Source organism: Triticum aestivum, chromosome 3B, assembly GCF_018294505.1.
Source record: "Triticum aestivum cultivar Chinese Spring chromosome 3B, IWGSC CS RefSeq v2.1, whole genome shotgun sequence".
Taxonomy (NCBI): domain Eukaryota; kingdom Viridiplantae; phylum Streptophyta; class Magnoliopsida; order Poales; family Poaceae; genus Triticum; species Triticum aestivum.
In genome coordinates this window covers 510,435,467-510,449,109 of record NC_057801.1, presented here as the reverse complement: position 1 = coordinate 510,449,109, position 13,643 = coordinate 510,435,467, and the positions used below count along the sequence as shown (strand labels likewise).

Below are 13,643 nucleotides of genomic sequence, written 5' to 3'. Positions count from 1 at the left end.
TGATTAAAGGACAATGTTTCCGTTAACCCCGTAAGCAAACCTAGTTAAATCACACTAAACGGTTGATCCAAAAAAAATCACACTAAACGGACGCGACAGTACCCTAGTTACCCTACACGAGGGACTGCCCACCGAGCGGCCTTAACGCGCACGCAAAATCGAAATCAAACCCCAACTAACCACCGAAGAAAAAGTTCCACGAGAAAAAAACAAACACCGAAGAAAAAGAACAAAACAAAGGATGAGCTGCTGAAACCAAAGCACATTCCAGCACGAGGGGGAGAAGGGAGAGGGGAGCGGCAAGAAAACCCAAACCAAAAGCCCCCAGAGCTCCGGATCCACCTCCCGCATTGCTTCCAGGCCGCCAGATTCGTCCGAATCCGGCGCTTGCCCCGCCGGAGGGCTCGATCTGGCCCCGGATCGACCGGCATTCCGGCCCCGTGCACGCTCCAGTCCCGGCGGTGAGGCATGGGGACCTTCGGTGGCCAGTTCGAGGACTTCCACGCAGGTGAGGCCGTCGATCTGAGCCTTTCCTTTTCTATTCGCCGTGGGGGGAATGGCTCAGTTCAAGCTGCCGAGCTCAAAGCTTTGGTTCTTTTAAGAATCCTCTTTCACGCACCATTCGTGTGTATGTCTGCTGAAACTTCGAACTGGGGAGATTCAGTTCTCGTCGAGCTCCTGGTCAGGCCCAGTGTTTGGGGCGTTGAGGTTTCTTGCTCCTATTTTGGCAGTGCAAAACGACGCACCTGTTTCTCTTTAGCACCCAGCTTTGCTTAATTTTTATCCGGATACCGTCGTTTTCTTACTGTATCAAATTGAATTTGGGAGCTCAAGGTTTCGATTTTGACACATGGTACCCATTTCTCACGCTTTGTTTGTTTCGGCGATGCAAACATTTCCAGACGACCGGCGTGCGGAGGTGATAGATTGGCTCGGCGGGCTGCTGCCGGAGTTCGATTTGCCGCTGGATTCTTCAGACGAGGAGCTGCGGGAGTACCTTATCGATGGGACGGCGCTGTGCTACACTGCGGACAAGCTCATGCCTGGTGTTCTGGAGGTGGCTAATCGATCTCAGAGATGATGGATGCTTTCTGTCTGTTCCCCTTGCTGTGCTGATATAGCTTCGTCTGTAGGGGGTTTGGGGTGGTTATGCATCAGACCATCGGTCAAATGTGAAGAAGTTCCTCTCTGTTATCGCGGAGATGGGGCTGCCAGGATTCAGCGTCAAGGATCTTGAGGAGGTAAGCTTGCTCCTGTCATGTGGAGCTGTTATATACTGGAATTATTATGATACTATTATGTGTTCCAACTGAATGTTGCTCTTTCTCCTGTCAAGCTGCAGGCTAATATGTTAGAGCAGTTCGTGTTTACTACTTACTTACTTGGACCTTTTTGGCATTAAGGATTCTAATCTTGTACACACAGAGTAGCAGTAGTGTGGTTACGATTTATATATGGTATATGGGACATCCCATTAACTTTGCCCTTGTTATTAGTAAGGCTGGAAGGGGTTTATTGATGTGGAACCAGAGTGGTCTTAGTTAGATGTTCATATGCTGCTGTAGAATTCTGTCGAACAATGGAAGCAAGTTCATTGAAAGTATTGACTAAATGTGCCTCATTCCTCAGATGCTTACTCCTAACACTTATGGTTACGGATATGTTCAGATGTTCTTAAGAGGCAGATACAATAAAGCTAGATACCTTCAGATCCACTTTTGAGCTGCCAAATGAATTTGTAGTTCTGTGTTTCTGTCCATATCCTTTTATGTTCTCATATTTCCTTATTAACTCCTGTCGGTTCTATGGTTACAGGGATCAATGTCGTCTATAGTAGAGTGTCTCTTGGCTCTAAGAGATAATGTGTCAGCAGGATTGGGTGAAAATATGTCTAACTATGCTGCTAAGACTCCTTCAAGGCCTGTGGCTCCAGTTTCCACACCAGGAAGGAGATCTCCTGGAGAGGATAGAAGAAGGGGTGTTTGGGACGCCAAATCCCCACAAAGAAGTCCACTTCTTTCAGGTGTGCCCGTCTTCTCGATTCTCTTGCATGAAGTGCCATATCTCAGGACCATCAAACACTGCAATTACTTTCTATTTGAAAGTTCAAACAAGAATACTCAGTATTTGGCTGCATAGCTCTGATGATTAGCATTGGCTAGATGTAGCACATCCTGTGAATTGTAGAGTTCTACAAATTGCCGCAGTGACGAAAATTTATATGACCCAGCATTGTTACTTCAGCATGGCTTTTGTATATTGGTAACGTTGATTACGAGTGTTGTTATATGATGCAAGTAACAGTTATAACTTCCAGGTTGTGTTGCTTATCCCCTCCAATTTTGACTTAGGGTGTTAATCGATGATTATGTTTTCCATCCTTTGCAGGACAGAAGGCCAACGAGGTTTTCCAATTTAAGCGTGGACAATACACAGATCTTCCTGCTGCTAAGATTTCAGAGATGATCCAGTCAAACAGTTTAGATGTAACATCTTTAGTGTCACATTCCATACCAACTTAATACTTCTTTGTCTCACCCTTTTCCTAATGATAACCATCTTTTTTCAGAATGCCCCCACTCAATCACTTCTTAGAGTTGTTAACGGCATTCTGGATGAAAGTATTGAGAGAAAAAGAGGAGAAATACCACATGTATGCCTACTTGCCTAGTTCTGGTGACTTTGAATAAATGAATTTTATGGAACACTAATGTTTATTTCTTTTATCCTTCGTTATTGATGACTAACTTTTTCCTACTTCTCTCAGCGAGTTGTTTATTTACTAAGGAACGTTGTTCAAGAGATTGAGCACCGCATTTCTATTCAAGCAGAACACATTAGAAATGTAAGGATACAGTTTGTTTCGAAATTGCCCCTTTTCCATGTGAATTGAATTCCTTAATCAGATGGTAACTTATTTTCCAGCAAAATAACATCATCAAAACACGCGAGGATAAGTACCGTTCAAAAATTAAAGCACTCGAGACATTAGTAAATGGAACAAATGAAGAAAACGAGGTAAGCCTGAAATTATCGATGGTTAGAAAATGTCTACAAGGCACTGTAATACTGACAACACGTGCTTATCTTTTCAGATGGCAATAAACCGTCTTGAGCTAGTTAAGGTATTCAATAAATCCTCATATATTTCTATTAGTCTCATGTATTTTTTTCATGTATTTTACTTGCTTTTACAACAACAACAACAACAAAGCCTATCAGTCCCAAACTAGTTGGGATAGGCTAGAGTTGAAACCCAAAGATATCGAAACCAAGTCATGGTTCTGGCACATGGATAGCTAACTTCAACGCACCCCTATCCCTGTCCAATGCATTTTCTTGCTTTGCTATCTAGAAAACTTTTATTTTTTAGAAATGCTGGGAACTCTATTTTGGACTATATAAATTTGAGGTTACATATTAGTTATGTACTGTATGCATATGCAGTGTCAACTAATTGTATAAAAATAGTACACATGTGTTTTTCTTATAGGTAGAGAAGTCAAAAATTGATGAGAGAAGAAAGATAGGCGAGCAAGACATGGTCCGGCTGATGCGTGAAAAGGAAAATGCAGAGAATACAGTTACTAACCTTCAGCAGGAAATTCAAGTCATGAGCAGGATGTTCGAAGAATACAGGGAGCAGATGGAAGAAAAAACAAGCCAAATGGAGGAACACTTGACTCTAAGAGCTAAGGAGGCAGAGTTTCTTCTTATGCAATCGAAAAAGAGAGTTGAAGAACTTGAAACTGCTTCTGAACTACAATTGCAACTCTGGAGCAAGAAGGCAAATACTTTTCGAAGTTTTATGGATAACCAAAAACTGTGTATTAAGGTTAGTGTAGTGTATCTTTGTGTTATTAAATTCTTTCAGATTTTAGTTTATAGTTTTCTGACTATTCAACTCTTTCAGGATATAAGGATATCGTCTCAGTCAATTAAGCAGGAAATGTTTGCCCTTCAAATGAAATGGAGGGATGAAATATCTAACATGGGTATGTAGACTATTGCTCATGACGTGTGTATTTGCATTGTCCTTATCCACAAATCGTGTTTTGTTACTTCACTATTTTGGTTTGCTTTGTCTTAACGTTCACAATTGTCTAGGACTTGACCTAAAAGGTTTGGTAGATGCCGCTGAAAATTACCATGGCGTTCTTGCTGAAAATCAGAAGTTATTTAATGAAGTGCAAGAACTAAAAGGTAATTCTTGCGCTGTTTACTGTTGGAGCACACTTTGCGACTGTAACTAATTTGTTTAATATATTGCTTCTTATCAGGTAATATAAGAGTATACTGTCGTGTCAGACCATTTCTTCCTGGTCAAGACGGAAAATCAACCGCAGTTGATTATATTGGTGAGAATGGTGAAATTCTCATTTCAAACCCCTCCAAGCAAGGAAAGGATGGCTATCGGATGTTCAAGTTTAACAAGATCTTTAATACACATGTTTCTCAAGGTATATATCCATTAAACTAAGTAATCGGTCGAAAAACAACTATTTTGGTGTATATTTGAATATTGATCATTAACGAGTTATGTAATAACTTACAGCTGAAGTTTTCTCCGATATCCAGCCTTTGATTAGATCTGTTCTTGATGGATTCAATGTGTGCATTTTTGCATACGGCCAAACTGGATCTGGCAAAACATATACAATGGTATTACCTAATCTTTGACTTGTTCAGGAAAACAAACTTGATTAATATACTTTCTTGCGGATATTGCTAATTAGGAAATAATGTGCTTTGTATGGGTTAGAGCACATGATTTAATAGTCACACCTTTGCATTTCAATTGAACCCCAAACAAAATAAATCACATATGTGCAACAGTAATTTTCTGAGTGAAGACAGGACCAAATGTGCATTGTACAAAAGAGACCATATGCACAGCTTATTTCTCAAACAGTAAAGTTGCAATCTTGTCCTTTTTGTATACTTCATATGTTAGTATATTTTTTAGCAAACTTTTGCAGATGTACATGTTTTGTGTACCCACCAATACAAGCGGAAAATCAATATTCATTACTAACTGTATGTGTCGCCATTTTTTGTTTTAGAGCGGCCCCGGCAAATCAAAAGAAGATTGGGGTGTTAACTATCGAGCTTTAAATGACTTGTTTGATATCTCGTTAAAAAGGAGAAACACTTTCTCATATGAGGTGGAAGTGCAAATGGTTGAAATATACAACGAACAAGTCAGGGATCTTCTATCAAATGATATTGCACAAAAGAGATATCCTTTGTTAAACATCTATTTTGTTTCTGTTATCATGTCTTTCTTTGTTCTGCTATTCGTATAACATGTTATTCTTGACATAAAGAAACACTCGGTATTTGGAGTACTTCTCAACCTAATGGACTTGTCGTACCCGATGCTAGTTTAATTCCTGTCAAATCAACATCGGATGTATTAGACTTAATGGAAATTGGACAGGCAAATAGAGCAGTTGGATCAACAGCGCTGAATGAAAGGAGTAGTAGGTCCCATAGGTATGTAGATTTGACTACTAAGTGAAGTTATCCCATAAAAATCTTGTGAGAGGACAAGCAAATAGAGCAGTTCTAAAAGCTTTGTTTGCATGCAGCATTTTAACCGTGCATGTGAGAGGTCTGGACGTGAAGAATGGATCTACTTCTCGAGGATGTCTACATCTGATTGATCTTGCTGGGAGTGAGAGAGTAGAGCGATCTGAAGCAACCGGAGATAGATTAAAGGAAGCACAACATATTAACAAATCTCTTTCTGCTCTTGGAGATGTCATCTTTGCTTTGGCCCAGAAGAATGCTCATGTGCCCTACAGAAACAGCAAACTGACTCAAGTTCTTCAGAGCTCTTTAGGTAAACATAAGGTTGCCAGTAATTGTGTATGTGGACAAATTTTCTTGTTTCTACAAAGTTTACCTTTTCATGTAGGTGGGCAAGCAAAGACGCTAATGTTTGTTCAGATAAACCCTGATGTGGAATCATGTTCAGAAACCATAAGTACTTTGAAATTTGCTGAAAGAGTTTCTGGGGTTGAGTTAGGTGCTGCAAGGAGCAACAAAGAGGGCAAGGATATAAAAGATCTGCTAGAACAGGTTTCTTTTGCCGTCCATCTCTGATGAACTTCAAATTACTTGTTTTGATTTGAACTGTAAACATTGGTGAGCAAGCTTTATGTAGAGTTCATATGGCCAGTTTATATGCTATTTTCCTTGTTGTATCTACCCTTGTCTGCAGGGAAACTCAAGTTAACTATTGAATGGGAAACTAAAAAAGAACATAAATTGTCTAGCTAACTGGAGTAAATACATTTATATATCTTAGCCTGTTGTTTATTAATATTGTCTGCTGATGCTTTGCGGCATACTCTTATCATATAGTTTCCACTTTCAGTCATGAATATTCTTTCTATATCGGTTTCTCAAGTGTCATCCTCATTGTATCCAGGTTGCGTCTTTGAAAGACACAATATCGCGAAAGGATATGGAAATGGAACAGCTTCAAGTCAACAAAGTCAAATCTCCCAGTTCATTAACAGATAAAAGTGGCAGTAGCTTGCTAAAACAGTCCTCTACGGCAAGCCAACAGAACCAACTAATATCAGGTAAAAGACCGCTGAAGTCTCAAAACTATACAGCGGTCAACAGAGGCAAGAAATAACCTTGAGTTTCCCACTCACCAATATGTATATGCAGGGTCCATTGGATCAGGTGAAACTGAATACGAAGATAATGCATCCGACGATGGTTGCTCGGTAGGTGAAACCGAGTATTCTGTCGGCAGCGCTTCTGAATCAGCAGCAGATCGAATGTACGTGCCCATTCTGCTTTCTTCTCTATTATCTCTCGTATGAAACCATCATGCACCACACCAGCGCCGGAATTTATTTTACTTCCCCACAAAAGATAACTTAAAACACCGTGCTCTGAACTCAAAAGGGTTTCCCATCAGTTCTTTTGGCCTCACGTCACAGAAAACGCCTCTCAGCCTGATGTGTAACAAACATTTTGTACAATTGCAGGCAAAAGGGTCCATCAAGACTGACCAGATTTTTCCTGACGAAGAATGGGCAGCCAGCGGCTTCCAGACCAAAACCAAAGGAACCTGTTCCGAAGACGACGATCATAGGTACGCATTCGCAGGCAACCTGGCATCCCTATGATATGCTTGCTAGGCCACTGGTGCCTGGCATTAACCAGAAAATTCATAAACAAGAAATATTGACATTATGAAACCAGAATCTCAATACTGTACTGACTGGAGCTACTGTATTTGTAAACCAGGTCGCCGGAACTCGATAGCTAGCCAGGTCCCGACCGCGGCATCTTCGATCAAGCCGCCGAAGAAACGGGTGGTCCAGTAGACGACGCCGATGATGGACAGCTGCAGTGGTGTCTTTGCATCTGTAACGAGACTCGGAATGTTGTTGCCCTGTGTAAACCTGTAACACGAGGCGCGGGTTTAGGATTGTTGTATCTTATGTATCGATTTCACTGGGCAGGCAGAGGCAGCCATGTACCTGTAACACAACTCCGAATGATTTGAACTAATGATGATGAGCAGCCGAGCTACGCTTGCTGGCCGCTGTGATGAGATATGATGAGTGGGTTTATTGGCCTCCTGTTTGTAAAAACTGCATCTGCACGCATCTTGATGCAAAATGCTGCGGCGAGATGTGCCTCTGATCCGTCACCGCGTCATGCGAGGAGGTGACGGCGGCCGGCCGGCCTGCTGCCGCTTTTGCCACCGGAGACCGGTTGTGCAGGCTGCGCTGTCTCTGGCACTGGCTATGGTAATCCATGTAGCACAAAGGAGATGGTGTCATTTTTTTTATTTTTTTTTGAAACAAGGAGATGGTGTCAATTTGATATTTGTGGTGATCATCGAAGAGCATGTATACCTTCAAAACAGAAGAAGCCGCCGCATTTTTTTTCATTCTTGTGGAATGGTTTTCCAGAATCTAGAACATCGAAATGCTGGTCGCCAGTAGGAAAACAAAATGGTGATTGCGGTGAGCGTGGATCGAACACGCGACCTTCAGATCTCAAGGAGATGGTGTCAATTTGATATTTGTGGTGATCATCGAAGAGCATGTATACCTTCAAAACAGAAGAAGCCGCCGCATTTTTTTTCATTCTTGTGGAATGGTTTTCCAGAATCTAGAACATCGAAATGCTGGTCGCCAGTAGGAAAACAAAATAAATGGTGATTGCGGTGAGCGTGGATCGAACACGCGACCTTCAGATCTTCAGTCTGACGCTCTCCCAACTGAGCTATCCCCGCTGTTGACGCTTCTGTTCAAACGACGCTATTTAACCGATAGAGCACCTCATGGACCGAGTTGCCAACATTGTTGACTTTGCTTAATATATAAGAACGAAAGAAATACTACGAACCGAAGAATTCTCTCACGACTAAAGTTAGTGGGAACAAAACACTTCAACCCATTGTTATATGTTAGCTGGATGATACCAGTCTTTACATGATAACCAACTTGAAAAATTCAAATTTAAACATGTCAAGAAATTATGAAAAAAATCATGGATGTTCACAACATATATGTCGACCACTCCTAAAAAATTCAGATCAAAATTCGAAATATACAAGGAGAAACAAAAAAGACAAATCCATCATGAATCTCTACTACCTAAAAAAAACGTAGTGTTTCGTTTCCCCTCTTCGTCCAACCCCTTCCTACGACTCCTCCTCCCCTCGAGCGATTTTCTTTTCTCCCTCAACCGGTTTTCTCCCCATCGGTTTTCTCCCTGCCGGTTTTCTTTTCTCCCTCCAATCGGACTCTATCTTTGGTAAACAAATAATTCACATAAGGTAACCAAGCGCAATCAATCCAAACGCAATCAATTCATGCATGGCAATCAATTCATTCACAGTGATTAAGCTCCTTCCTTCTTTCAATCCCACGGTGATCAATCTCCTTCCTTCTTTTATAAGTGTTTCCATCTGGCCGGACAAACCCATTCAATTTTTCTAACACAATTAATTCATGTATGGTACTGAATCTGTTACTATTTGGTAACGCATAATGTAATCAATTAACGCATGGTATTCAGTCTCTATTTGGTAACGCAATAAACTCACCAGCAGCAAAAAGTCATGGACGCAATAAACACAAATAGGCAATCAATTCATGCATGATCACAGAAAAAATCCTATCAGTTTAGAGAGTGGACGAAGGGTCTTAGGGAGAGAGAGTATACCTGGGTGTAACTAAGAGAGAGAGAGAGATTCATGGGAGACAAATGTTTTCACGAGAGTAAATGAAAGAGAGAAAGAGAGAGAGAAAGATTTACACCGGTGTAACTAAGAGAGAGAGAGATAGATTCATGGAGACGAATATTTTCACGGGAGTAAATGAGAGAGAGAGATGGTTTAACCGGAGTATTTGAGAGCGAGAGTTTTTCACGGTAGATATTTTTTTAAGATGTTCTGCATAGAAAGGTTGTTGTAATAATTGTTGCATAGTATTGTTTCTCAGGTTTGTTATGCCATACGCAGGGATATTCTGATATGACAATTCACTATATTTTTTGTACAATATGGTCGAGAACTATTGATTTTCTGCCACAATGCTATGGTGGCGGTTTCTTCTGCGATATATCGGTTACGCCCCATGACAATATTAAAAACTATGTATCCCCGTTGCAACGCACGGGCAATTTCCTAGTAGTGTCAAAAGAAGACAAGAGCAAAAATAACACTATTCACATCTGAATTTGTCATTTTTGTTTCTCCTTGTATATTTTGAATTTTGATGTAAATATTTTAGGAGTGGTCGACATATGTGTTCTGAACATCCATGATTTTTTTTTCATATTTTTTTGACATGTCTAAATTTGAATTTTTTAAGTTGGTATCATGGTATCATCTAAAGACTGGTATCACCTGACACTTTCCCATCCTAGCTGCTCATGCATACTCAACTATTGGCACTGATACAACATGTTGAAATGTGAGATGGGCCTAGAGCCCATATAACAATTTCAGATTTGATCTCTAAGGGCCCATGTAGGTTGCATGACAAGGTGGTGGAAAGTTTAGTCCCACCATGCTAGTGGAAGGAAAGTTGGAGTGGTTTATAAGGGTGACTCTTCTACATGCTATTGGAGCTTGAGAAGAGAAGAGGCCCTCGCGCGCTCCTCCTCCGCCCGCCACGCCTCGACGCGGGTTGCGGGAATGAGCCGAGCCGAGCTCACACCTATGCGCTTATTTTTGCCACTCACTAACGGAGAGGTTCTGACAGCAGGACCACGATCTGAGACGTCGGATCGTGGGCTGTCATGGACTCGGACGTGGGTCAAGCCCACGTCTCTCCACGCGGATGCATCTATATAAGTGTGAGGTGTCCCCTAACCCTAGCCACCACGACCAGATCACATCTGCTCCACGCGAACCGCCCACCGTCGTTCCTTTGCTGCTGCTGCTGCCGGTGACTCCATCCCGTCCGCCGCGTACACGGTCGACGGGAGAGCAGGTCTCCGAAACTCCGTCTCTCTGGTTCCTGTACGGGAGAGAGACGAATAGGTTTTGGGAAGCGACTACGCTCGCCTCCGATCCACTACTTCCTCTATGCCCGCGTCGTCTCCGTCATCACCATGTCCAGCGACACCGAACGCGCCGCCGCCGAGAAGACCGAGGCCGACAAGAAGGCCACCGAGGATGCTTCTGCTGCTGCCACCGCAGCGCGGCTTCTGCATGGCCTACTGGAGGATATACCGCGTTTATCCCTCTCCTGATAATTTCTGTATTAGCAGTGCTAGCATCGTGTGTAGATTTGTCTACTATTTGCATAGTACGTGCTTGTTTAGATCAGTACCAGTATGTTGTTAGTTTTGTCAATGCCATGCTAGTTATCTACTTATGAATTAAATTAGTCGAAAAATTGCCTATTTTCTTAGCAATCCAAAAACCTATTATGTGTAGGATTTTTTCGGCAAGTGGCTTTGCCGCAGCACTGAAACCGGATAAGTTTACCGGTACGTATTTTAAGCGTTGGCAGACAAAGACCACTTTATGGCTCACGGCTATGAACGTGTTTTGGGTCTCCGGTGTGTCCACGGGAACGATTGCTCCTGAACAGGAGAAGGCGTTCAGGGAGGCAACCACTGTGTTTCTCGGAGCAGTTCTTAGCGTGATCGGAGATAAATTGGTCGACACATATTTACATGTGCATGTCGCCAAGGACTTGTGGGAGGCGCTCGAATCTAAGTTCGGGGCCGCCGATGCAGGGAGCGAGATGTATATTATAGAGCAGTTCCATGATTACAAGATGGTTGAGAACCATCCTGTACTGGAGCAGGCTCATGAGATAATATGCATTGTTAAGGAGCTTGGGCTTCTGAAGTGCGAGTTACCCGGCAAGTTTGTCACGGGCTGCATAATCGCTAAGCTCCCCAATTCCTGAAGGAACTTTGCCACCACTTTGAAACATCAGAGGCGTGAATTCTCTGTGGAGGATGTCATTGTCCATCTGAGTGTTGAGCAGAATTTGAGGGCAAAGGACTCGCACGGAAAAGGGGCCGAAGGGACTTCTGTTGCCAACATGGTGAACCAGAGGAAATTCAACTCCCACAAGTTCAAGGGAAAGAACGGTGTCCAACAGAATACCGACTTCAAGAAGAAGGGTAAGAAGACCTTCAAGAAGAACAAGAAGGATGAGGGCTGCTTTACTTGTGGTTCAGCTGAACATTAGGCCAACAAGTGACCAAACAAGTTTAAGAAGTCAGGACAGGACTCCAAGTCTGTCAACATGATTGTGGGCAACAATGAGAATGGTGCATCTGGGTACGGTAATTTATTTACTGTTTTTTCAGTGTTTCAGCCTACCGATTGGTGGGTGGATACAGGTGCAGGTGTTCATGTGTGTGCTGACATTTCATTGTTCTCTTCTTACCAGGTCACAGGCCACGGGTCCGTATTGATGGGGAATGGCGCGAGTGCTTCTGTTCATGGTGTTGGCACGATCGATCTGAAGTTTACTTCGGGAAGGATCGTGCAGCTGAAGAACGTGCAGCATGTCCCCGCCATCAAGAAGAACCTAGTTAGTGGCTCCCTTCTATGTAGAGAAGGGTTTAAGTTGGTATTCGAGTCTAATAAATTAGTTGTTACTAAGTATGGACTATTTGTTGGAAAAGGTTATGAGAGCGGAGGGATGTTCCGCCTTTCCCTCGCAGATTTCTGTAATAAAGTCGTGAACCATATTCATTCGACTGTTAATGAATCTGAGGTTTGGCATTCACGTCTTTGTCACATAAGTTTCGGTGTTATGACGCGGCTAGCTAAATTGTATTTAATCCCAAGTTTCATTTTAGCCAAAGGTTCTAAGTGCCTATCATGTGTGCAAGCTAAGCAACCTCGCCAGCCTCACAAGGCTGTGGAGGAGAGACACTTGGCACCGTTGGAACTCATACATTCTGATCTTTGTGAGATGAATGGCGTGTCGACTAAAGGTGGAAAGAAGTACTTCATGACATTGATAGATGATTTCACTAGATATTGCTATGTATATATGTTAAATACTAAAGATGAGGCTCTACACTACTTTAAAATCTATAAGGCAGAAGTTGAGAATCAACTTGAAAAGAAAATTAAACGAGTCCGATCAGATCATGGTGGAGAGTACTTCTCGAGTGAGTTTGGTTCCTTCTGTGCCGAACACGGCATTATTCATGAGAGGACGCCTCCCTATTCTCCCCAGTCAAACGGGGTTGCCGAGCGGAAAAACCGTACTCTAACTAATCTGGTTAACGCCATGTTAGATACATCGGGTTTATCCAAGGCATGGTGGGGGGAGGCTATCTTGACGGCATGTCATGTCCTGAACAAAGTTTCGACAAAGGATAATGAGATCACTCCCTATGAGAAATGAGCAAAGAGAAGGACAACACTCTCGTACTTGCGTACTTGGGGCTGTTTGGCGAAAGTCAACGTGCCGATCCCCAAAAAGCGTAAGCTTGGACCCAAGACTGTGGACTGCGTTAATTTGGGCTACGCTAAGAACAGCGTTGGCTATAGATTTCTAGTAGTAAAATCTGAGGTACCTGACCAGAAGGTCGGTACAATTATGGAGTCTAAGGATGCTACATTCTTTATATTTTTCCTATGAGAGATATGCAAAGCACTTCTAGACAGGAATCTGAGGAGACTCCTGAGCCTGCCATTCCTATGGAATATTATGAACGAACACATGATAAAAATCCTGAGGAGGATGGCGAGGAAACCCTTGGGAGGGGCAAGAGACAAAGGACTGCAAAGACCTTTGGTGATGATTTCTTCGTGTACCTCGTGGATGATACTCCCACTTCTATCTCAGAAGCGTTTGCCTCTCCAGAAGCTGACTACTGGAAGGATGTGGTCCGTAGCGAGATGGATTCCATCATGGCTAACGGGACATGGGAGATCACTGAGCGTCCTATGGTTGCAAACCATTAGGATGTAAGTGGGTGTTCAAGAAAAAGCTTAGGCCCGATGGTACGATTGAAAAGTACAAGGCTAGGCTTGTGGCCAAGGGCTATGACTAGAAAGAAGAGGAAGATTTCTTCGATACTTATTCACCTGTGGCTAGACTGACAACCATTCGAGTATTACTCTCGTTGGCGGCCTCACATGGTCTTCTCGTCCATCAAATGGATGTTAA

The 13,643-nt window shown here is 42.6% G+C and overlaps 1 protein-coding gene and 1 non-coding gene across 2 annotated transcripts; one reads left to right on the top strand and one right to left on the bottom strand.

The window, feature by feature from the left end:
- Positions 1 to 200: 200 nt before the first annotated feature.
- On the top strand, positions 201 to 7,584 carry LOC123070634 (kinesin-like protein KIN-14C). The gene is made up of 22 exons (XM_044493914.1): positions 201 to 508; positions 903 to 1,057; positions 1,134 to 1,241; positions 1,816 to 2,023; positions 2,389 to 2,486; positions 2,570 to 2,653; positions 2,768 to 2,845; positions 2,926 to 3,018; positions 3,096 to 3,125; positions 3,494 to 3,835; positions 3,914 to 3,995; positions 4,108 to 4,203; positions 4,281 to 4,460; positions 4,556 to 4,662; positions 5,064 to 5,239; positions 5,332 to 5,496; positions 5,592 to 5,845; positions 5,921 to 6,084; positions 6,437 to 6,593; positions 6,685 to 6,799; positions 7,011 to 7,117; positions 7,273 to 7,584. The coding sequence occupies exons 1-22, from the start codon at positions 469 to 471 to the stop codon at positions 7,350 to 7,352; spliced, it is 2,919 nt and encodes a 972-aa protein (XP_044349849.1). The 5' UTR covers positions 201 to 468; the 3' UTR covers positions 7,353 to 7,584.
- Positions 7,585 to 8,199: 615 nt separating this feature from the next.
- On the bottom strand, positions 8,200 to 8,272 carry TRNAF-GAA (transfer RNA phenylalanine (anticodon GAA)). The gene has a single exon. It is a non-coding gene; the product is annotated as a tRNA-Phe (tRNA).
- Positions 8,273 to 13,643: the final 5,371 nt, after the last annotated feature.

Coding starts and splice junctions, on each gene's coding strand:
- LOC123070634 (XM_044493914.1), top strand. CDS start 469: ATGGGGACCTTCGGTGGCCAGTTCGAGGACTTCCACGCAG. Junction 4,461..4,555: donor TAATACACATGTTTCTCAAG/GTATATATCCAT, acceptor AATAACTTACAG/CTGAAGTTTTCTCCGATATC. Junction 5,240..5,331: donor AATGATATTGCACAAAAGAG/ATATCCTTTGTT, acceptor ACATAAAGAAAC/ACTCGGTATTTGGAGTACTT.